Genomic DNA, 23,367 nt, shown 5'->3' with positions numbered 1-23,367 from the left:
CATTTGGTGCATATATGTGTAGTATTTATATTACTTCATTGTCTGTTATACATTTTAATGAAATATAGTTGTGTTGGGCTAAAATAATGTCATATTCTGCCCTGTTGTCACCTGTAACACTCTAGGATCTAACTTGATGTGTTCTTTTAAAGTTGTTTGGACAGGGCAGCTAGGTGGCAGTGGTTAGAGCACCACCCCTGAAGTCAGGAGAACCTGAGTTCTAATCTGTTCTCAGACACTTAACGCGTCCTAGCTGTGTGACCCTGGGCAAGTCACTTAACCCTATTGCCTCAGCAAAAAAAAAAAAAAATAATAATAATAATGAATAAACAGACAAATAAATAAATAAAGTTTTTTGGAGGGGAATGTTGGGAGAGTTCTGCTGAATTGCTGCCTGTACTCTGTCATCTATTTCTTAACACTATTCTTAATTAGACATTGACATTGTGTTTTTTCATTGTCACTAGACAATGAAAGTAGATAAACACTAAACACTAGACAAAAAATGTCACTAGACATTTTTTCATTGTGTTAAATGTATACTTGTAAATAATAGCTTGCAAATATTACATGCTTTGTCTTACTTGATGTAACTTTTTTTTTTAACTTAATAATATTTTTAAGTTACATGAAAAAATAATTTTCAGCATTCCTTTTTGGAAGATTTTGAGTTCCATAATTTTTCTCCTTCTCTCCCTTAGCTTCCCCATTCCCAAGATTGTAAGCAATCTGATATGGTTTATATTGTAGAATCATTTAAAACATACTTTCATATTAGTCATGTTTTGAAAAATCAGAACACAAAGGAAAAAACCACAAGAAAGAAAAAAACAACAAAAAGTGAAAATAGTATTTTTGATCTGCATTCCATCTCCATATTCTTTCTCTGGATATAGATGGCATTTTCCTTCTCAAGTCTATTGGAATTGTCTTGAATCACCATATTGCTGAGAAGAGCTAAGTCTATCATAATTGATCATCACACAATGTTGCTGTTACTATGTATAATATTCTCCAGGTTCGCACTTCACTCAGCATCAGTTCATGTTTCTAGGTTTTTCTGAAATCAGCCTACTCATCATTTCTTATAGAACAATAGTATCCTATTACATTCATATACCATAACTTATTCGGCCACCCCCAAATTGATGGACATACACTCATTTTCCAGTTCCTTGCCACCACAAAAAGAGCTGCTACAAATATTTTTGCACTTGTGGGTGCTTTCTATTTTTAAAGAGAATCATTACTCTTATGTTCTGATCCTGAAAGAGACTTGCTCATAGAACTCTAATTATAGTATTGCTTGTCAAATGTTCTGTTCTGAATGTTATATGTCTTCTACATCACAGCTTCTTATACTATGGATTGTGACCCCATATGGGTAACATAACTGAAGGTGGAGATCATGCTTTATTATCAGTAAATGTTTTATTTGTATATCTTTTTTATATACCTATATATGTACCTGAAATCTCATAAAAATTTCTCGGGTGAAAAAGGGTTATGAGTACAAAAAGATTAAGAAGCCATATTCTACATAAAGTAATTGAAAGATTCCTGCCAATATATACTTTTAGTTACTTATAGTGGTATTTCCCCAAAAAATGTTGCATTTGATTCCCCTTCCAGGTGCTCCACAGAGTGGGTAATGACAAGACTTGGCAACTGAATGAATATGGGGAGTGAGGGAGAGTTAGGAATGGAAGATTGATCAGAAATTGGGAAACTAGGTGATTGGAAGAACAGTTGTGTCCTCCATAGAGAAGTTAAGAGGATGGTTAAGTATGGAAGGGATTTTAGAGAGTGTTGTGTTTTGAATATTTTGGGCTTAAGATGCCAGTGGAAAATCCATTGGGAAATGTCTAATAATCATTTGGTGACATGGGACTATACCTCAAGAGAGAAGCTAAAACTATATATAGAAATCTAGAAATCCTTTGAATAGGGATGAACTCCTAGGAGCTATGGAAATTACAGAAAGACAGTCAAATATAGAAGAGAAGAGGCTTAGAGAAAGTGCTTTAGAGCTACCGAGTGGGGACAGATTATTAATGATTATAAACCAAAGGAATTTGAGAATGAAAGACCTGGGAAGTTGGAAAACCAGAAGTTTCAGTCATATTCAAATATGTCAAGAATATATATGATATATAATAATATATATTAATATATTATGTTAATTATATTAATATATAATAATAATAATGGAACAAGATTAAAAAGGGTGAAAACTTAAGAAAAGATCATCATATTTGATAGTTGAGAATTTTGAGAAATTAGTTTCAGTTAAGTGAATGAGTTTGGAAGCCAAATTGCAAGAAATTTAGAATTGAGTAAGTGGAAAGATGTGGGATATAGATATCCTTTCCTATTCCATATCTCCTAAAAGTTTGTGAAAGAAGGAAAAGTGAGATCTAGGAAAATGCTCGATGATGTTGATGAGATGGTAGGATCAAGTGAAGAATTTTTTTAAGGATGAAACTTTGGACATGTTTTTAGGCAACAGGGAAGGAGCCTGGAAATTGGGAGAGATTGGAGTTTTGAAGACTCAGAAAAAATATGGAATAGTTACTGTGGGGAATTTCATAAAGAGATTTTTAAACTCTTTGGGAAAAAATCTTTAAAATTGTCTTGCATTAATGAGAGCCCAGTTGAGACTAGTAACATAAATTGTAATTGACTCAGCAAGATTCTTTATGGTAGCATGGTAGTGGTGGCATGTGACTAAAATCCAAGAAGGTGAACAGTGGAAAGCAAACCAGGGCTGGTAAAGATAGAGGGAAAAAACATACTTAGACCACTTAACTCTGAAATCAAGATTGAAGAGTTAGGAAAGTGAAGTCAGGTGATGGCCTGGACGAACACAGAGGGATGGAGGATTTGGAGGTCATGGTGAGGATGAAGAATAGATTTAATGAGGGGAAAGGAACAGGAAGAAATGGAAAAATAATTAAGGGTCAGATAGGGGTATTTCAGAGTTCTTCATTTTGAATACTTCTGTGCCAATGACAGTATCATGTAAACAACTGTTCCTCTTTATCCTTGGGGTGGAATTAAGATGTAACTCATAGGAGTTGAGGTGGTTGATGACCTGGGAGTCATTTTGTTGAAGTCTCCAAGTATAAGGGTAAGGGGTTAGGATAGAGAGTAATAGATTAGTGACTAACTCACTAGGTTAGGAGTAAAGTAAGAAATATAAATCGTTTTATAAATATTGGCTATTATTTGTAAATAATTTATAAAATGAAAATATTGGACTAGATTGTATCTGATTCCTTTTAGCCATATGAATTTATAAATGCATGTGTATATGTTAGTGCCTCATTTGGGGGGCAAAGAGAAGAGTCTTTCAAGAAAGATTTCAGATTATTTTTATTGGTGACTTAAATTTTTTTTACAAATTATTTTTTAGTCCAATGAAAACACTAAAGAATGCAATTGTTGGACAAGGTTTATGTGGAATATACAGTAATTCCAGATTAGGTCTCTGCCTGGTGCAGAGTTCCTCATTTTGAATAGAAATGCAGAATTACTTTATATAGTAGAATCTTGCACTTTTTATATATGAATAAAAACTCTGTTCATAGGAGAAAAATAATATGCCCCATTGTTATAAAACTGCATGAATTTTAATTTAAGCACTTGAGCTGTGTATTATATTTTTCAGTAAAATAATAAGTATTGTATATATAAATGCTGAACTTATTTAAATGGGATGTAGATTTACTTATTTTTCTGTCATTGAAATTTTATTTTTACTGAAAAGAATTAACCTTTGGCAACAGTAGTATCACTAAAGTACTTTGGATATAGAGAAAGTATGCTGTGATGGAAAGAATACTAGGCTTGAAGTCAGGACAGCCTGGTTTAAATCCCAACTTTAAGGCACCCCACCTTAGTTCAGACCAACTTCCTTCTGGCCTATTGCAGTAGCTCTTCATTGATCACCCTCTCAAGTTTCATTTCCAATTCATCTTTCCCACAGCTAGAAAAATACATATCTGGCTGTGTCACTCATTTCTCCCATCAGAAGAGCCTGAAGAATATTTTTTTAGAATGGGATCCATTTGGTTTTTCAATCCCTTCACAATCTGAATTTAGCCTACTTTGCCTGTTCAATATAAACATCACACCCCCATACATTCTGAGTTACATACAAATAGATCTATTTAATGTTCCTAGTATAAGATATTTAATTTCCCATCTTATTTTATTTTTTGCATTGGCTTGGAATGTCCTTACTACTGCTTCTCAGAGGTATTTTTTCCTCCATGAGAGTTTTTAATGGTCTTACAGCTACAGGTTACCTCCTTTTGAAGAGGGAACCCCCAAACTGAAAATCCTTAAAGGAGAAAACCTCCTTCAACTCTGCCTCAGTGAGGGGACTCCACCCCAAGCACAGTTTCATCTTTGTTATCTGGGTGGGGTCGACTCAGTCCCCAAACCCATTGAATTAAATTCAAATTCTAGCCCTAGCTGAAACCCATCCAGGAGCCAACATGGGACTCCACCCATGAGCCTCCTTCAGCTTGTAGCCCAAACCCCCTATTATAAAAGAGCCAAACTAAAACCCTCTCTTTGCAGAGGTTCCAAACATGCTATCCATACCATGCTTGGCATCCCAAGGAGCTCCTGTCCACTGGAATACTGTTTCCAGTGCCCCCTTCCCTTTACCCTCACCTATTTCCTTAACCAGAACCTTACTTCCCCATAATAAACCTCTTTTTTAATCTAGGTTTTCAGATCTGTAAATTCCTTTACAGAGGATCTCTGCGCCGCCTAAAAGGGTATCCTGAGAACTCCTACCCTTGCCCCGCCACTAAACCTTATTTAACTCCCTGACTACCAGAAACCCTAATTTCATTTGGGTACCACAAATCTAAACCTCATCACTTTTTACCTTTTACTTAACTTTATATATTTTATATTTACATATAAGAAGGTGAGTTCAGTCAGAGCAGTAATGAGTTCAACTTGTCTTTGTTTCCCTAGAATCTAATTTGTGCACACAGAATGTGCTTAATAAATACTTGTTTGATTTCTTCTATTTGAGTGCTCATGGGATTAAGTGTTTTTGTCTTAAAGTTATTTTAGATTTTGGAGGTCATAGGATTTAACAGTTTAGCAGGACCTTAGACATCATCTTGTGTAGTTAGATATGAGGAAACCAAGATCCAGAGAAAACTGATGATTTCCCTGTTGTTTTGTAGCTAATACAAGTTGCAGCTGAGAAGAGAACTTGGCCTTTTGATTCCACTTGTGTTGCCTTAGGATTTCATGTCTAAAGAAAACAGTTTGGGAATTTTTTTTTTAAAGTTTACCATAATTGAATTAGGGCTATATCTGCAAGATATATAGTGTTGCTTATTTCTTCCTAGATATCTATTTTGGATAACTGCTGGTAGGGATAGTAAGTCATCTTGGATTATTAAAGTGAAAAGTAAAAGCTTAAAGGGCAACAACTAATGACTTCCAGGCTCTGTGATCTTTAGCATGCCTTAGGGGAGGGATTCAAATGGTAATGTCTAGGCAAGCTGACTTTGAAATACAGAGGAAAACCTTTTGGTATACTCTACTCTTCATATCTAAGACCTCAAATAACTTAAAGCCAAGGCTGGTGCATGGACTTTTTTGAGATATGTGCAATAGCAGGGATCATAAACATAGATAACATTGGGAAAAACCTATTATGTGGGACATAATATCCTTATCTTTTATCCTTGTCATGTTGCATGGGAAAGCTTTGGTGGTAAGATGCTAAGCAAGTGTGATGCAGTTTGAGTACTCTCAATTCCTGATGGTCAAGAGATTAGTGGCAATAAGAGAGTTGCTAGGAATCCCCTTTAAATCTGCTGCAGGTTTAGAGTGAAAGAATTCACTCATTCCCGAATTATTAGTTGCAAAATGAACGTTTATTGTTGGATAGAAATCAGTTTACCAAGAGACTGACTTCTATAGTGGCAGATCTATTGGACAATGGAGTTTTGTCACTGAGAATGCTTTCTCAGTGGGCAGAATGGTCCTGCAGCTAAGTGAACTATCTAGATACATCTGCAGAGACCTTAGTTGAAGGAAGCTGTTATATTGGGGATCTTGGTGGGGGCTGGGACAGGGAGCTGGTCAGACCAGGTAGGGGCTGGGACAGATCAGATCAAGATTCACAATTGAATGATAATTTAGAATCTCTATGGGAGTTGATTTTCTTATCCTGAAAGGTTTGGGCTCTGTCTGGACTCCTTGGAGCCTGGGAGATACTGATCAAAGGCGATACAATCTCAGAAAGATAATCTTAAAGGAAACAGTTCCCCTCCCCCTTCAAGTGAAGTTGAGGAACCTTGTTCACAGGTTGATTTTTATTTTGGAGTAGTTCTCATCATTCACATTAATATTCCAAAAGGAAATCATGGTTTATATCCAAAATGACTTCTCAGACAATCTCTAGGGTTATGTATCTCTTGGAACTGGTGCCCACCCGTTAACCTTGACTCCCATTTGTTAAGGCCATGCTTATATACAGATTTCCAGATGTGATGTAATTTTAATCCCAAGACAGTTCTTACCCTCAATAAATTTATTTTCTCCTTGGGGATAAAGAGGGAAGATGTAAAATGTAGATAGATAAATATAATATATAGATGTAATGGGGATAAAGTACTGTAGGCAGACTTAAAGAAGGAGAATCTTCTCTTTTAGGAATTTTTAACTTTTTTGTGTCATGAACTGCTTTGGCAAATTGATAAAGTGTATAGAAATCTTTCCGGAATAAAGCTTCTTAAATGTATAAAATAAAAATTCATAGAATTACCAAGGAGCCAGTTATATTGAAATAAAGAGAGATTTTTTTTTTTTCTCATTCTTGAAATCTCTGGTCTGTGAATACCAACTTAAATAAAGAATTTCTTCTATTTTTATAATGAAGATATTTCTGTAGCAATCCAAAATGTGATACTTCCCCTGCTTTTTTTTTTTCCTGATCAGGGACTTTTTTAGAAACACAATTCTTTAGAATTTTAAATTCTTGAATCTTTAAGGAATGATAAATTCATTTTAACAATGATCATTTAACAAAACAATTCAAAAAGAGCTGCTGAATGAGGTAGTCAAGTGTTCCTTAAAACCTAAGGTCATTAGAGATTAGTGAGTAGGGGAGAATTTAATGGAGCCTATAGGTAAGGGTCAACATGAAGCTAATAGACTGAAAAGTAGCCTCATGAGAGTCAGTAATTTCTTTCATTTTTAGTATTCTGTAGTGAAGGATGATCATTGATCAGAGTAGCATTACATACTCTGATTAATCATAGATTTAATATGGACTTTGGATCATGTGAGTAACAAAATGGAAGACTAGATATTTTCTTCAGTCTTTATCATCTTTCAAACCTGAACACACTAGTAAAGGTAGCCAATCCAGTTTGGCTTCCTTACCTCTAATCTAAGACAACAAAAACGATAGGGAGGAAGGGGGTAACCCAGTAAACTAAGAGCAGAGAAGAGAAATTCCCAATCCTAACAAACTCTCAGCTTTCCCTCCATCCCCCACCACTTCTGGCAGAATAACACAAATTTACAACAGAACTCAACTCCTACCCTCACCTTCAGTTCTTGTTGTGATCTGCTTGGATTGGCCACAGCATCATGGCAATACATGGTGTTACACAGCTCAACCTAAAGACTGAGGTACACAGGGGATTTGGCTTATTACCAAGATAAGATTATTTGTGATCCACAGTCATATTATCACAAGAAGAGTATTAGTGTTTAAAAAAATGAATTTTTTGGTAGTGAACAGATTTTGATTATTAAAGAGACTATATTCTGCTCTCTGGGCATGGATTACTACTCTTTAAAATGGAGGGTTGAATTCATCTTATGCATTTCCTTCCAGTTCTCTATTTATGATTTTGTGGTCCTCTATATAATAATCTGTGCCGACAGACATTTTCTACTTGTTTTGTCAGATTGTCCACTTGAAACACTTGTCCGGGAGTTAAATACTGATGAGTTTACTCACTGGTTCTCCAGGTGCTTCTTTGGACAATATGCATTTTTTAATGTCCATTTTCTTTCTTTAACTGTATAGTCAGTCTAAGCTCATACCTATTGCTACAGATTTCATCGTGGAGAATTTGTAAATATTATGGGGTTCTCATATTTTGATGAGACTATTTTTAAAATCTCAGTATTAATAAGTAATTCTTTATTTGGATTCGGAGCAGGACATCTTCACAATGCTAGTAAAAATACTTTTTTTTTCCCTTAGCCAAAAGGTACATTTATTTAGGAGACAAGGTTACAGGCAAAATGAAGAGGTAAAAAAAAAAAGTAGCATATTTATCAGAAGTGGTAAATATGAACCAGGCTTGGAAAAGCAATAGAGTTACCAAGGAAAGAAGTTTAGAAGCCATTAAAAGAATATGCCATGAGGTGTGAATGTGCCATTGAACTGGCAGGCTAAATCCATGGGAGTTTAGAGACTACTGGAGAAAGATACCATTATAAGGAAGGTGCTATAAAGAGGAAAAGAGTACTTCATAGTGCACTAAGTCCTTTACAGGAGGAAGCCCACAAGTAAAAATCTTTTTTTTTTTTTAAATTATAATAACTTTTTATTGACAGAACCCATGCCAGGGTAATTTTTTTACAACATTATCCCTTGCACTCACTTCTGTTCCGATTTTTCCCTCCCACCTTCCATCCCCTCCCTAGATGAAGCAGTCCTATATATATGAGTATGTTAGTATATCCTAGATACAATGTATGTGCAGAACCAAACAGTTTTCTTGTTGCACAGGGAAATTGGATTCAAGTAAAAATAACCGGGAAGAAAAACAAAAATGCAAACAGTTTACATTCATTTCCCAGTGTTATTTTTCTTTGGTGTACTCTTCTGTCCATCATTGATCATTGAAACTGAATTAGGTTCTCTGTCAAAGAAATCCACTTCCATCCAGAGTACATCTTCATACTGTATCGTTGTTGATGTATATAATGATCTCTTGGTTCTGCTCATTTCACTTAGCATCAGTTCATGTAAATCTCTCCAAACCTCTCTGTATTCATCCTGCTGGTCATTTCTTAATAAATAATAATATTCCATAACATTCATATACCACAGTTTACTCAACCATTCTCCAATTGATGGGCATCCATTCATTTTCCAGTTTCTAGCCACTACAAACAGGGCTGCCACAAACATTCTGGCACATACAGGTCCCTTTCCCTTCTTTAGTATCTCCGTATAAGCCCAGTAGTAGACTTTCTTTAGGTCAAAGGTATCACAGTTTGATAACTTTTTGGGCATAATTCAGATTTTCTCAGAAGGTTGGATTTGTTCACAACTCCAAGTGTCCATTTTCCCATCCCCCAACAATCATCATTATTTTTCCTGTCATCTTAGCCAATCTGACAGGTGTGTAGTGGTATCTCAGAGTTGTCTTAATTTGCATTTCTGATTAATAATGATTTGGAACACTCTTTCATATAGTTGTAATAGTTTTCAATTTCATCATCTGAAAATTGTCTGTTCATATCCTTGACCATTTGTCAATTGGAGAATGGCTTGGTTTCTTATAAATTAAGGTCAGTTCTCTATATATTTTGAAATGAGGCCTTTATAGAACCTTAACTGTGAAGATGTTTTCCCAGTTTTTGCTTCCTTCTAATCTTGTTTGTATTAGTTTTGTTTGTACAGAAGCTTTTTAATTTGATGTAATCAAAATTTTCTATTTTGTGATCAATAATGGTCTCTAGTTCTTCTTTGGTCACAAATTCCTTCCTCCTCTACAAGTCTGAGAGATAAACTATCCTATGTTCCTCCAATTTATTTATAATCTCGTTCTTTATGTCTAAGTCATGGACCCATTGATTTCTCTTGGTATCGATTTTAATGTGGGTCCATGCCTAATTTCTGCCATACTAATTTCCAGTTATCCCTGCAGTTTTGTCATATAATGAATTCTTGTGCCAAAAGTTAGGATCTTTGGATTTGTCAAACACTAGATTGCTATAGTTGACTATTCTTTCTTGTGAACCTAACCTGTTTCACTGTTTAACTAATCTATTTCTTAGCCAATACCAAATGGTTTTGGTGACTGCTTAGTTTTAGATCAGGTATATCTAGGTATAGCTAGGCCACCTTCATTTGATTTTTTTTTTCATTAATTCTTTTGAGATTCTCAACCTTTTATTATTCCATATGAATTTTGTTGTTATTTTTTCTAGATCATTAAAATATTTTCTTGGAAGTCTGGTATAGCACTAAATAAATAGATTAGTTTAGGTAGTATTCTCATCTTTATTATATTCACTTGGTCTATCCAGGAGCACTTAATATTTTTCCAATTATTATAACTTTTTGTTTAGTTCCAGTTTTTTCATGAAAAATAGGTGAAATTCACTTATTTCATTGAATGACCATCTTCTTCCCTGGAAAAAGATGCTCATTCTGGCTGGGTAAGTTATTTTTGGTTGCATACCGAGTTCCTTAGCCTTTCGGAATATCATATTCCAGCCTTGATCTTTTAATGTGGATGCTGCTAGATCCTGGTGATCCTTATTGTGGCTCCTCTATATTTGAATTGGTTTTCTAGCCACTTGGAGTATTTTTCCTTCGTTTGAGGTTCTGGCATTTTGGCCACTATATTTCTTGGTGTTTTTGATTTTGGATCCTTTCAGTAGGTGATCGATGAATCCTTTCAATGTCTATTTTACCCTCTGTTTCTGTGACTTCTGGGCAGTTCTCTTTGATAATTTCCTGGAAAATGTGTCCAGGCTCTTTTTCATCATATTTTCTGGGGTCAATAATTCTCAGATTGTCTCTCCTAGACCTATTTTTCCAGGTCTATTTGTTTCCAAGAAGGTATTTCACATTTTCTCCATTGTTTGATTTTTTGGTTTTGCTTGACTGATTCTTCTTGTCCTTGAGTCATGCAATTCCATTTGCTCGATTCTGATTTTCAATGAAGTATTTTCTTCATTCATTTTTTTTATATCTTTTTCTAATTGTCCAATTTGTTCTATGGAATGTTTTTCCATTTCGCCAATTTTATTTTTTAGAGAGCCAGTTTCTGTTTCCAGTTCACTAATCCTATTTTTTAAGGATTTGATTTCTTTATCCACTCTGTCTTTAAATGGTGGAATGCCTCAGTCTCTTGAAGCCTCCTCTCCTTTTCCAATCTTTCTTCTGCTCCCTTGTGAGAGCCTTTTAAATTTCTTCTATAGAAGTTCATCTGTGCTGAGGAACAGATGATCTCCTCCTGTGGGGATTCACCTGGGAACACTCTGCTTTTAGTCTCCTCAGGGTTTAGAGTCTGCTCTGTCCTATAAAAGCTGTCAATGTTAAGGTCCTTTTCAATTTTTGCTCATTTTGTCAGAGAAGAATCAGAGACAACTAGCAAAAAAAGAAAAAAAAACCCAAATGGAATCTCTTTTTGGGGAGGGGCTGGGTGGCTTCCCAGCTTCCTCTACAGACTGAGGGGCAGCAGCGAGGCACTAGCAGGACTGTGCTGTGCCTGTGCTCTGAGACTTTGAGAGCGTGCTGAGACGCTGTGGGGGAGGAGTGGCCAGGTCTGGAGAGATTGCAGCTGTTTGGAGTTATATTCTTCACCCCGGTGTTTTAAGCTTCTCTGCTGGGCTTTGACTTGCTGCCAGGGCAATATCCAATCCTGTGGACTCTCCCCATGAGGCAGCTGAGATCACACCCCAACCCCCTCGGGTCTGCTCGGCAGTGAGCTGCCTGCCGAGCTCCTGCTGCCCTCAGCTTGTGCCCGATCTAAAACCGTCCCACCCTCGAGCAAAAACAGACCTTTCCTGGCGAATCTCAGGGATGTCTTCTCTTGGTAACTGTTTGTGGGTTTGTTTTTTTTTTTTTCAGTCAGGCATTAATTCAGAGGCTTGTAATGAGATGGATTCTGGGAGAAAATGCGGAGCTTACACAGCTGTGTGCCTCCTCGCCGCCATCTTGGCCGGAAGTATCACAAGTAAAATTCTTAAGGGAACAAGTCTTCTTGTTTTACACCTCTTTCTTTTAGAGCCTTAAGTACTACTATACATATACAACAAGATACCTTATTGGATAAGAACTTTGAAAGTTGCATTTTGTTGGGTTCATTACAGTAAAAATATTTGGAAAGAGTTGGCAACTTGGTATTTGAGCTGTATTTGTAAAGTTTTAGAAAAGACCCAGAGCTCTCAGAAAAGTAACATACTAATGCAATTGTAAGATGTCTTAAAAGTAAACCGTATATAGGGGTACTGATACATTGTTGGTGGAATTGTGAACACATCTAGCCATTCTGGAGAGTAATTTGGAACTATGCCCAAAAAGTTATCAAACTGTGCATACCCTTTGATCCAGCAGTGTTTCTGCTGGGCTTATACCCCAAGGAGATACTAAAGAAGGGAAAGGGACCTGTATGTGCCAAAATGTTTGTGGCAGCCCTGTTTGTAGTGGCCAGAAGGTGGAAAATGAATGGATCCCCATCAATTGGAGAATGGTTGGGTAAATTGTGGTATTTGAATGTTATGGAATATTATTGTTCTGTAAGAAATGACCAGCAGGATGAATACAGAGAGGCTTGTAGAGACTTACATGAACTGATGCCAAGTGAAATGAGCAGAACCAGGAGATCACTATATACCTCAACAACGATACTGTATGAGGATGTATTCTGATGGAAGTGGATTTCTTTGACAGAGAGAAGATCTAACTCAGTTTCAGTTGGTCAATGATGAACAGAAGCAGCTACACCCAAAGAAGAACACTGGGAAATGAATGTAAACTGCTTGCATTTTTGTTTTTCCTCCCGGGTTATTTTACCTTTTGAATCCAATTCTCCCTGAGCAACAAGAGAACTGTTTGATTCTGCACACATACATTGTATCTAAGATATACTGTAACCTATTTAACATGAATAGGACTGCTTGCCATCTGGGGGAGGGGGTGGAGGGAAGGAGGGGAAAAGTCAGAACAGAAGTGAGTGCAAGGGATAATGTAAAAAAATTACCCTGGCATGGGTTCTGTCAATAAAAAGTTATTTTTTTGAAAAAGTAAATAGTATAGTATAAGTGTAGTTGAAACAACTAGAAGATAGGATTTTGGTAACATATGAACAAATTGCTGCTGCTGCTATCAAAGCATTGAAATTAAAGAGGGGGAAAATGGTATCGATAACACAGCTGGAGGGCATGGCCAATTAGACCAAGTTAAGTAACAAGCTGAAAAGCTTAAAGAGTGTGGTGATTCTCAGTCTCCCAGGCTGAACTAGTCTCTCCCAAAGTGCAGGAGGCAGGAGAGACACAACAAGGGTGATCAAAGATGTCTGTGGCTAACTTTGTCCTCAGTTTATATACTCTATTAAAATTATATCATTACAGTATACTGAGTATAAGCCAATCATTATATCACTAGGGAACCATTATTTGTTGTTGTAAGATTAAATCAATCATACTGAACTAGAGAAACTAGATAACCATTGTCTTATCAATTCCACTGAGTTAACAACTTGTTAGAATCCTTGTTTCAGGTACATTTCTCCAGAGTTCTGGTCCATTATAGGATTTTTGTTCTCATCTCTCCGCATTTCCAATTTGTAAAAAAATATATTTAATTCAGTAAATAATATTAATTTAACATTGTATTCGCTTCTTCTCATCTTCTCATAATCAACCTGGTCAAAATGTGCAGTTCCCTTTGCCTTCCCTTTCAGCTCTGGAATCAAAAAGAAATGAATAATATCATTGCTGCTAGAAAGGATATATCAGTCTCCTTTGTGAATCCATTCATCACTTTGAACTTTCCAATCCAAAACATCCTTCTCTGAACACCACTACTCTCTCTCTCTAAGCTTGTAGTATAAGCTTTTTGAGGACAGAACCTTTGTTTTTCAATCCTAGCTCTTAGCACAGTCCTTTACACATAATGAACATGATAAGTGTTGTTTCATTCGTTTTGGAACAAGTTATGAAATACTGAAAAAGATACATAGGATATAGTCCCTTCCCTCAATCATTTTGTCCATAAATTGAGGAAAACACTTGAAAGAGTTAATAAGACATTATGGTTAGAGACAAAATGAAATGTACAGACAGAATTTTAGTTACTGAAAGAAGTATTCCATGCAAGAGTGATTTGAGAAGATCTTATAGAGGGGGAACTTATTGAACTCTAAAGGATGGGTAGAATTTAAATATGTAGAAAGGAGGATGGGGAATATTTCAGGTCTGAGAAAATATGAGTAAATGCAAGAGAGAAATGAATTGTGTTTGTGGGAAAGTAAAAAGAATTTTTAATGGAAATAGTGAAATATAAGATTAATAAACTAAAAGTGGATTCAGATTGTGTTGACTCATGGCAGTCAAATTAAGTTTGGACTTTATTCTGTGGAGAGAAGTTATTTTGGGAAGTTAATGAACCTGGTAATGCTATTGGGGCAGCATTTTAGAGAAATGGGTCAGGCAGTAGTATAGGGATGGGTTGGAAGGAAAAGGGATTGAAAGCAGGGGACCAGTTAGGACATCATATTTCTCCTTAATTAGGAGAAAAAAATGAGGGGCAGTATGCTATAGTGGATAGGCCTCTGACCTTTGAGCTAGAAGACCTGACTTCAACTCCTGCCTCTGACATAATAGTGGTTGTGTAATCCTAGGCAAAGTTGTAGAGAAGTTACTGACCTGCAATAAAGAGAGTTCCTTTTTAGAGAAGTTTGCTGTACTAGTGAAATTATAAGTTTAGTCCTCAGTCCCCAGTTTTGGTACGGCTATGGTAGAATGGAAAGAAATGGATGGATGCATTGCAGAAACTTATGGAAGAAGAATTAACAGGATTGATTGAATTTGTGGGATATGAGAAAGGAGAAAGTCAAAGATAAGTTTAAAAGGCCAGATAACCAGAAGAAAGGTATAATTGATAGATATAAAAGACACTATACAAGAATGAGGGAGTTGGCTGATTTTGTGGTATAAGATGTCACTTTAGATATACTGAGTGTGAGGTGATGGTAATGGAATGACATCAGATAGGAGGCATTCCAATGACTGAAGGTGATAAAGGATTAAAAAGCTGAGATTTGAGCTCAACTTACTAGATTTAAGGTTCAATTCTTTTTGTATTATATACAACACTGACCATGTAGGGAGTGTGTATGTAAGCATGTCTGCATGTGCACATGCACACTTATACTGTTCTCCAAGGCCAAAAAGATTATTTTTGGATTATACTTTGCTTTTTGTTCCCTGCAATCCTCTTTTCATCATTAGTGTAGCTGATTGATAATTGAGTATGTTTATTAAAGGAACATTTCTGATTGTGCATTTGGGTGCTTGCTACTTTGATTATCGGTGTTTTTTGTATGCATTGTAAAAGAATGCACATATTATAGTAGTGATATAATTTGTATTTCCAGGTTCCAGACTGGATTTTTACCAAAGGCCTCCTACTCAAACCATTTCTCCTAGACACATTATCATTGTATTGCAGGTATTTGTAATTCTTTCTTCTACTTGGTTCTCTGAAATATAGTAGAATATATTCAGTAGGAGCTAAACTTTCTTAAAGTCAATCTACCTTGCAAACTCACCCACCCCTGGATATTTAACTTGCATTAAGGGACAAGGTTGGCCTACTTGATAGATAAGCATTTCTTTGTATAAAGCAAGTAATTTTTGTGTTTATTTTTTTATATGTTCCTTTTTGTTCTTTCCTCCCCCTTTTAAAATGAACTTATTGAGTACCTTATGTCAGCTGGCTGCTACAGAGGCTAGCGATACTTGTGCAGGCAACTAAGTCTGTAACACATTTGTAAAATGAGTGGCTATTCTTAAAGCTTGTTGGTAGAAATCATTGGCAATCTCAGATCATACAGGAGTGAAACCTTGGGAAAATCTTGTGTGTGTGTGTGTGTGTGTGTGTGAGAGAGAGAGAAGGAAAAGAATGTACTTCAAATAGATTTGAGCTGGCTCATATAGCTGTGTTCTAGTTTAACAAAATCGAGCATATTGAAAATCAAATTGGATTTATTTAAATGTTTGACTTGATATGGGTGCCAGTTTTTTTCATCTCCAAAGAAGAAGGGGAGCAGGAAACTGTGGTGAGAGAAAGGAAGGGAAGAAAGATCACTAACTGGAATCTGAAATCTTGGGGTCATATCCCAGCCCTGATTCTTAGGTGTGACCTTGGGCACCTTATTTGACTTCTCTGTGCCTTAATTTCCTTACCTCTGAAATTGAGGAGGTGGGGTTAGCCTAGGTGACTTCAGGTTACTTACAAACCTAGGTCTACTGTCTTAGGATTCTTTATTTTACATGAATAATTTTGGAAACCCTTTAAATATTAAATATATATGGAGAATTTAAAACATTTTTGGGCCTATAAAAGTTTTAAGTTCTATTGTGGAGTATGTTTATGGAGACGATAGCAAGGTCATTTGAAGCAAAGGAACTTAATAGTTCCCTCCCATTCCTCTCCCCCCCCCCCTCCCCCCCAATAAGCCTCTAGCCTTTCAAAAGAAACAGACAGTATATTTTATTCTGATGATGGTTTATCACATTGTCGATATCTTTGGACTGGTTTTAATTCTTCAGCCTTGAGCTAAGGCCAGCTTTTAAGCAAACACACATTGGATGAAACCAGACTGGCAGTTACAGCCACGGTTTGTGTGTGTGTGTGTGGGGGTGGGGTGGGGGGGGGTATGGAGTACCAGGGAAAGTTTCCATATTGGAGGATTTGGGACAGGAACTTTTTAGAATCAGTATTGGGGAAGGAGACACAGCAGTAGATGAGATCAAAACTAAGAAAATTGTGATTTAAATTGCTGAATAATAATGCTCTTACCGCTTCCTCCTCTTCCTTAAAAAACAACTTTTATGAGACAATCAAGCTTGTATGTTAGATGGGGCAAATTAATCGATTGTAATTAGACCTGAAGGTTTTCTTATATTTAGTGGTAGTTTTTTATTTGAATTAGTTTTGAATTACTGAATGTCACTAGTTATTCATAGTTCTATCCAGAATTGAAGAAGCTTTATGTAGCTCTTGAAATTTTCAAATTCATAATCTCTGATCTTCATCTGCACCACAAGTACAAACATATATTGTTCATTTTATTCGAATAGTTTGGACACTGCTGTAGCTTTCACTGAGCTGTTCACCTAATGCTTCAAAAATCCTTAAATTTCATGCTTCCCAACCTAAATCTTATTAGTATATTTCTTTAGATTTCAGAAACATAGTTGTAAATATAAAATGTCTTCTTCCTAGTGCATGATTGCCCTCCAGTGGTGAAAATGTGCAACAGTAGATTTATACAGGTTTACACAGCTCAGGGAAACGTTTTTTCTCTTTTTTTGGCTATTTTTTTTTTTAAGTTAGAGAAAGAACTTTTGGGGAGCTAATCCAACCTCTACCAGAACTATGAGCTCTATAATTCGTAGGTAATGATTTTGTAAGTCACTTCTTAAACAATTGTCATGGAGAACTAAATTAAAATCTGTCCTTGGATCCTTATTAGCCATATGACTCCAGAAAGTCACTTCATATTTTTCTAACTCAGGTTTTTCATATGTAAAATGAGGTCAATGATAGCACCTATCTTCCAAGTTGTTTTGAAGATAAAATGAGATGATAATTGCAGCCAGAGTACCATATAAATGTTAGCTATAATCATTGTCATTATCATCATTGCCTTCCTGATTCTGACTGGCCTTCAATAATAATTTTTGTAAAATTACAATTACTCTATAATATGAAGTACTATTATTATTTTGTAATATTTTATAGCCCTATAATACTATATGTGATATCCAATATTTTATGTATAATATGTATGTATAATAGATCATCATATATATCATATCATATCACAACTACATGATACTGTACCATATAATATTCTATTATACAATAATCGTTATTCTATATTAATGATTATAGAAGGTCAGCTTTGGGGGTAGGAATGCCCAGATTGAAATCCTGCCTCTGATTTATATTTAATATGGCATTTAATCCAAGTGCCCCAGATACTGTACCTTTTATATTTATTAACAAACTTCATTATATGCATCTTGTTTTGGAAATCTTGAAATTTATAGACAATTCTTTCCTTTTGTTGCTTTGACTTTTAACAATATGCTCTGTTTTTTACAATGGTTATCATAATTTCCATTTCCTCCTTGATTGGTTAGTTTAAGATTATCATTTGAGAATACACAGTGAAGATTTTGCCTCACTAGTGTAATGATAAAAAGTATAATTGCAAGCTTAAAATCAAAACCATTTATGTAAATCAATGTATAGAAAATGTTGACTCATATCATTTCAAGATACATTCTTCCTTCTTCCTTCCTGAGTTTGTAAGAAAGAAAAATAGTTGCCACCATCTCTATATAAGTGAAGGAAGTGTTTCTTCCTCTCTTGGTCACTTAAATTACAATATTCATCATCCTTTTATTGTCCTTTTACTTTATTGTACTCTTTATGTGTTGATTTCCTAACTCTTGTCAGTTCCTAGAAATTGTCTCATTTCAGAAAAATTGATCATATTTGATGTAGTAAGAATATCCCATTCTATTTGTGAATGAGTAAAAAATTTAGGGGCAGCTTAGATAGGAATCCAAGCCTGGATTCAAGAAGGCCTGAGTTCAAATTCAGCCTTAGCTTAGCTTAGCACACTTATTGTGTGACCCTGGACAAATCACTTAACCTTGTTTGCCTCAATTTCCTCATCTGTAAAATGAATTGTAGAATTGTAGTAGCAAAGTACTCCAGTATCTCTACCAAGAAAACCCCAAATAGGAACACGGTCATTACGGAAACAATTGAACAACAATAACAAAAGAATTTATTCATTTCACCATATGCCAAGCACCTTACTTGTGTCACAATTTATTTCTCCATTCCCAACTTTATGGGAATCGTCTTTGTTTCTAATTTTTTGTTGCCACAAGAAGACTGCTGTGAATATTTTGGTATTCATGATGCCTGACTTTGACATAATTAGAGTATGTAACTGGCAGCAGGGTCTCCGAGTCAAAGAAAATGAATACTTTTATGACACAAATAGTTTACATTTAAATAGGATCCCTAGTTAAAGTCATTTTTGTGTAATGTATATATTAACTTCCTAACATGATTATAAGTCTTAAGAAAACATAGCTACATAAGATGATAACACCAGCAGACAATAAAAGACAAAAGATCTACATTATATAGGATAATGGGTATGGAGTTGAAAGAACTCTAATTAGCTCACCTATTACAATACTCTTATTTTACTTCTGCAGAAATCCAGACTGGTGTGATGTGTCCAAAGCCATACAAATAGAATTGTGATTTGAATCCATTTCCCATAACTAGAGTCAAGGAAAGTTTCATGGGGAAGGTGAGTTGGGTGTTGAAGAGGAGTGTGAAGGGTAATGATAAAAAATAGGATCATAACTGTAAGATCCAAAGACCCCATCAGTTGTCTCATCTCTTCATTTTATAGATGAGGCAGCTGAGAGAGCTCCATGTTATACAGTGATGGGTATTAAACATCCAAATTAGGATTTGAACCCAGGTCTTTTGGTGACTGTCATGCTATTTCCACTGTACACCTCTGCCTTCCCTTCAACTGATAGTAGATATTTGCATAGACTTTTATAATTTATGATGCCCTTTTCTCACAGCAATTCTTTGAGGATAATATATCTTATGGATGAGGCAACTATGGTAATTGACTTAGCCAAAATCACAAGATTAGTATATATCAAAGTTGAAACTTGAACTTTGGCATATGAAAAGTATGTTTCAGGGAACACATCCGTACTGGTAATTATTTACTTCATTGTATAATCTGGGTTCCAATCCTTTATTTATTTATTTATTTATTTTAAAGAAAATAGACCATGCTTTAAGTGAAGTTATGTAAAGCTTGTTTTCTATAGGGCATAGTTCTGCTAAGCGTAGGTTTTGAGAATTTGGAAAAGAAATGTGAAAACCTTATTACCTACAAAAGAAAGAGTGGTTCTGTCCTTGAGAATGATGTGGAAAGAATGTATACAGCTGACCAGGGAAGTAAAATGATTAGGGAGAAACCTGGATTATTTCATTAATTCAGGGAATGAAGTTGAGGATCTGCACATAGAAGCCATGAATGGCTTAAGGAATCTGGTTTTGAGTGGCAATGAGAAAATGAAATACATAAGGCTTAGAAGAAATAAGAAAGACTAAAGAACTTAAATCCTAAGACTTTTTTTGCTACTCCTTTTTTGGTTTTCAAGAAAATTTGTTTTTGTTGAGAACTTAGAGAACAACAACAACATCAACAAAAAATCAGATCATTATACACATAGAGAGATTTACCAATAAGGTAAATCTCATGTACACAATTTTCTAAAAACAATCTTAACAAAATGGGGGATTACTGTCACAAAACAAAACAAAGACAATATGCATCAGTGACAAAGCTTCTTAAAAATATTTTTGTGTACACAAATGAAAGTCCTCTTTTTAGGTTATATCTGGGATATATAAATATCTTTTAGACTGATAAATTTTAGTTTCCCATTATAAAAAAAAAAAAGATACTTAAAAGCACAATCACAGAACAAATACACAGATAAACATACAAAAATTGTGAGGTAGTAGCTATGATATTTTTTTATTGATGATAATGTGAGATTTCAGTGACTAGCTTTCTGAATTTTAATACTTATTATGTAAAATACCTCTTTTCCTAAGCCAATTAGATCCACTTGATAGACCATACCTAAGATTCTTGCTATTGTCCATTTGGTCACTAGATGTCTCCAGAGACTGTACTATTTCACACTCCACAGTCTGATGTAATAATGGGAGAAAAATTCATTCATAAATTAATTTACTTATCTATCTACTTGTAAGGATTCTTGACTTAGGGACCTCCTTCCCCAGATATTCAATTCTTCCAAATAGAGAAAACCTGAAAATAATCCATTATGCAACTTTCCCAAAATATTGGAGAACAACAATGGAAGCAAACTTGAGTTGACTTTTTTGTTGGGATATAGAACTACTTCAATTTCTCAAGCCTGTAGAATGTCACAAACTTAGTACATATTCAAAGTTGCTTCCTTATCCCCTATCCTATTTTGGGAGATCTTTAAAAGAAATACATTTTCATTAAAGACCATCTGTAGGGAATGAACCCCAGGTTTTATGTCTATCTGTCTGCAGACAGATTGTTGCAACTTTTAATACAAATAAGACATCCAAAAGCACAAAACGGAAACACACAAAATTATTTTCAACAGGACACAATATTTTTTCCTGGAGAAGATCTTATTTTTGTGAGTGCTCAAGGGAAGAGTTAACTCTTACATATGTCCTTTTCTCTCCACTCACATAATCATTCTTCTAGTTTAGGCCTTCATCATCTTTTGTCCAGACTGTATTGTAATAGCCCCTTATTTGGTCTCCCTCAAGTGTTTCTCTACCCCATCCTTCTATACATAGGTGCTAATATAATTTTACTGAAATACAGTCTGAGTGTATCAGCTCACTACTCAGTAACTCTAGTGATTCACTGTGGCCCCCAGGATCAAATTCAAACTTTAGCCACTTATTTAAAGCTTTTCACATGATGCGTTTTTGTTCTTCCAGGCTTTTTGCAAATTAACTTTTTTTCTTTTTCATTTGTCTGTAATTTAGGTGTCCTGGCTTTCTTTCAGTTCTTTCTATAAGATGTTGCATTGCACTCTCAGTCCTAGAATGCTCTCCTTCCTTATTAACTCTTGGAACTTGTTTCCTTCACTACTACTCCCCATAAGTGCTACCTACATATAGGCTTTTCTGATCCTTCAAACTAATATATCCTTTCAAAAAACAATCCTTGTATTCATTTCATAGTCTTTTTTCATTTACTTGTCTTCTCATTTGGAATGTAGTCTTGTTGAAGCCAGGGAATGTCTCATTTATATGAAAATGCTTTTGAAATTATTAAGTATTAGATAAATGTGGACATTTCTGTCATAAAAACTTGTATTCTAAAAATTAAAAATAAATAAGTCCCGTATTTAATTTATAACTTTTTAGTTAAAGGTCTTTTTATATTATTTTTTTTTTCATTTTCTTTAATATTCTTAAAAACTTTTTACGAAAAGAATTCGAGGTAGAAACTTGAAGTCATTAAAACTCAGATTTTAAAGAAATTTCTAAAGTGACATATCTTAATCTTTCTTGAATTAACGATTGTATTTTTATTTCATATCACCTTTCAATTTGGCAGCCTTTTGCTGAGAAATTCTTTTTCTCTTTCTTAACACTTTGCAATACTAAACACCTTTCCTGAAGGTCTCCAGGGCAGGACATCACACCTTCAGAGACATAAATTACAAGTATTTTCCCTTACCCCAAGGAACTCAGCAAATACTAGCTAACCACAGTCACATCTGCAACAAATGGAGTAATGTTAATATTAAAATTACTACTGTACTATTTGGGGGTTTGTTTTTTTTCCCTTGCTACAGTCTGCCTGTTAAACTTATTATAAACAGAAGATATAATTGCTCCAAAAAAGTCTATGATAGAAATTCCAACAGTATCCGTTATCCTTTCAGAGTTATTCATCATTTTCTTTCTTAAAATAAATTTTTATTGATAGCTTTTAATTTTATATCACCTACATTTCCCACTATATTACTTTCTCCACCTTTCCCTATCCCTGACCCAGAGCTATTCCTTAATAAACAAAGTGAAAGAAGAAAAGTTTAGTAAAACTAACTAGTATAGTTAAAAAAAAAAAAAGTCTAATAATATTCTCTACCATAGCCTTCCATCTCTGTGGAATTGCCCACTGAGGAGATAACTTTTTTTTTTTTTTTTGAGCCAAGCTTGGTTGTTCTAATTTCATAGCATTCAGTTTTGATTGTTTGTTTGGTGGTTGTTGCTGTTCATTCGGTTTATATCATTAAAGTAATTTATATGTTGATTTTCTGGTTTTGCTTACTTCACTGTTATTTGTATAAATCTTTTTGATGCTGTCTGATAGTCTTTATTCATTATTTCTTACAGCACAGTAACATTTTCTTGTATTTATGCATAACAGTTAAATGTTTAGCAATTTCCAAAATCATTTGATATCTATTTTGTTTCCATTTCTTTCCAGACTTTCTCCCAGGACCTAGTACTTTCCCAGAGAAGGTTATACTACATAATAAATAACATTTTTTGTTTTAGAAAGGAAAAAAAGAAAAAAATAAGCAAAAGCAATCAATATCCAGAAAAAATGCAATGTAGTATACTTGTGGGCTTCCCATCTTTGCAAAGAAATGAGATAAGGATGTATACTCATGTATCTTCTTAGTCATTCTTGTTCTTTGTAACTTTGATTGTTGTATGCATTGTTTTATTGC

At 35.0% G+C, this 23,367-nt stretch overlaps 1 protein-coding gene across 7 annotated transcripts in view; it reads left to right on the top strand.

The window, feature by feature from the left end:
• Positions 1-23,367, top strand: part of SH3GL3 (SH3 domain containing GRB2 like 3, endophilin A3) — a 118,409-nt gene that overhangs the window by 41,182 nt on the left and 53,860 nt on the right. The window contains exon 2 of one of the 7 annotated variants that reach the window (XM_031955665.1): positions 19,279-19,376. The exons of 5 other annotated variants lie outside the window; for them this stretch is intronic. In XM_031955665.1, coding sequence (XP_031811525.1) covers positions 19,368-19,376 — 9 coding nt within the window. In that variant the 5' untranslated portion in view covers positions 19,279-19,367. Of the gene's footprint in view, positions 1-15,409; positions 15,479-19,278; positions 19,377-23,367 lie in introns of those variants that run through there. One more of the 7 variants, XM_031955669.1, reaches the window with a different exon arrangement.

Source organism: Sarcophilus harrisii, chromosome 2 (genome assembly GCF_902635505.1).
Source record: "Sarcophilus harrisii chromosome 2, mSarHar1.11, whole genome shotgun sequence".
In the NCBI taxonomy this organism is placed as follows: domain Eukaryota; kingdom Metazoa; phylum Chordata; class Mammalia; order Dasyuromorphia; family Dasyuridae; genus Sarcophilus; species Sarcophilus harrisii.
The sequence above is the reverse complement of the archived record's forward strand: the minus strand, read 5'-3'. Positions and strand labels throughout refer to the sequence as shown.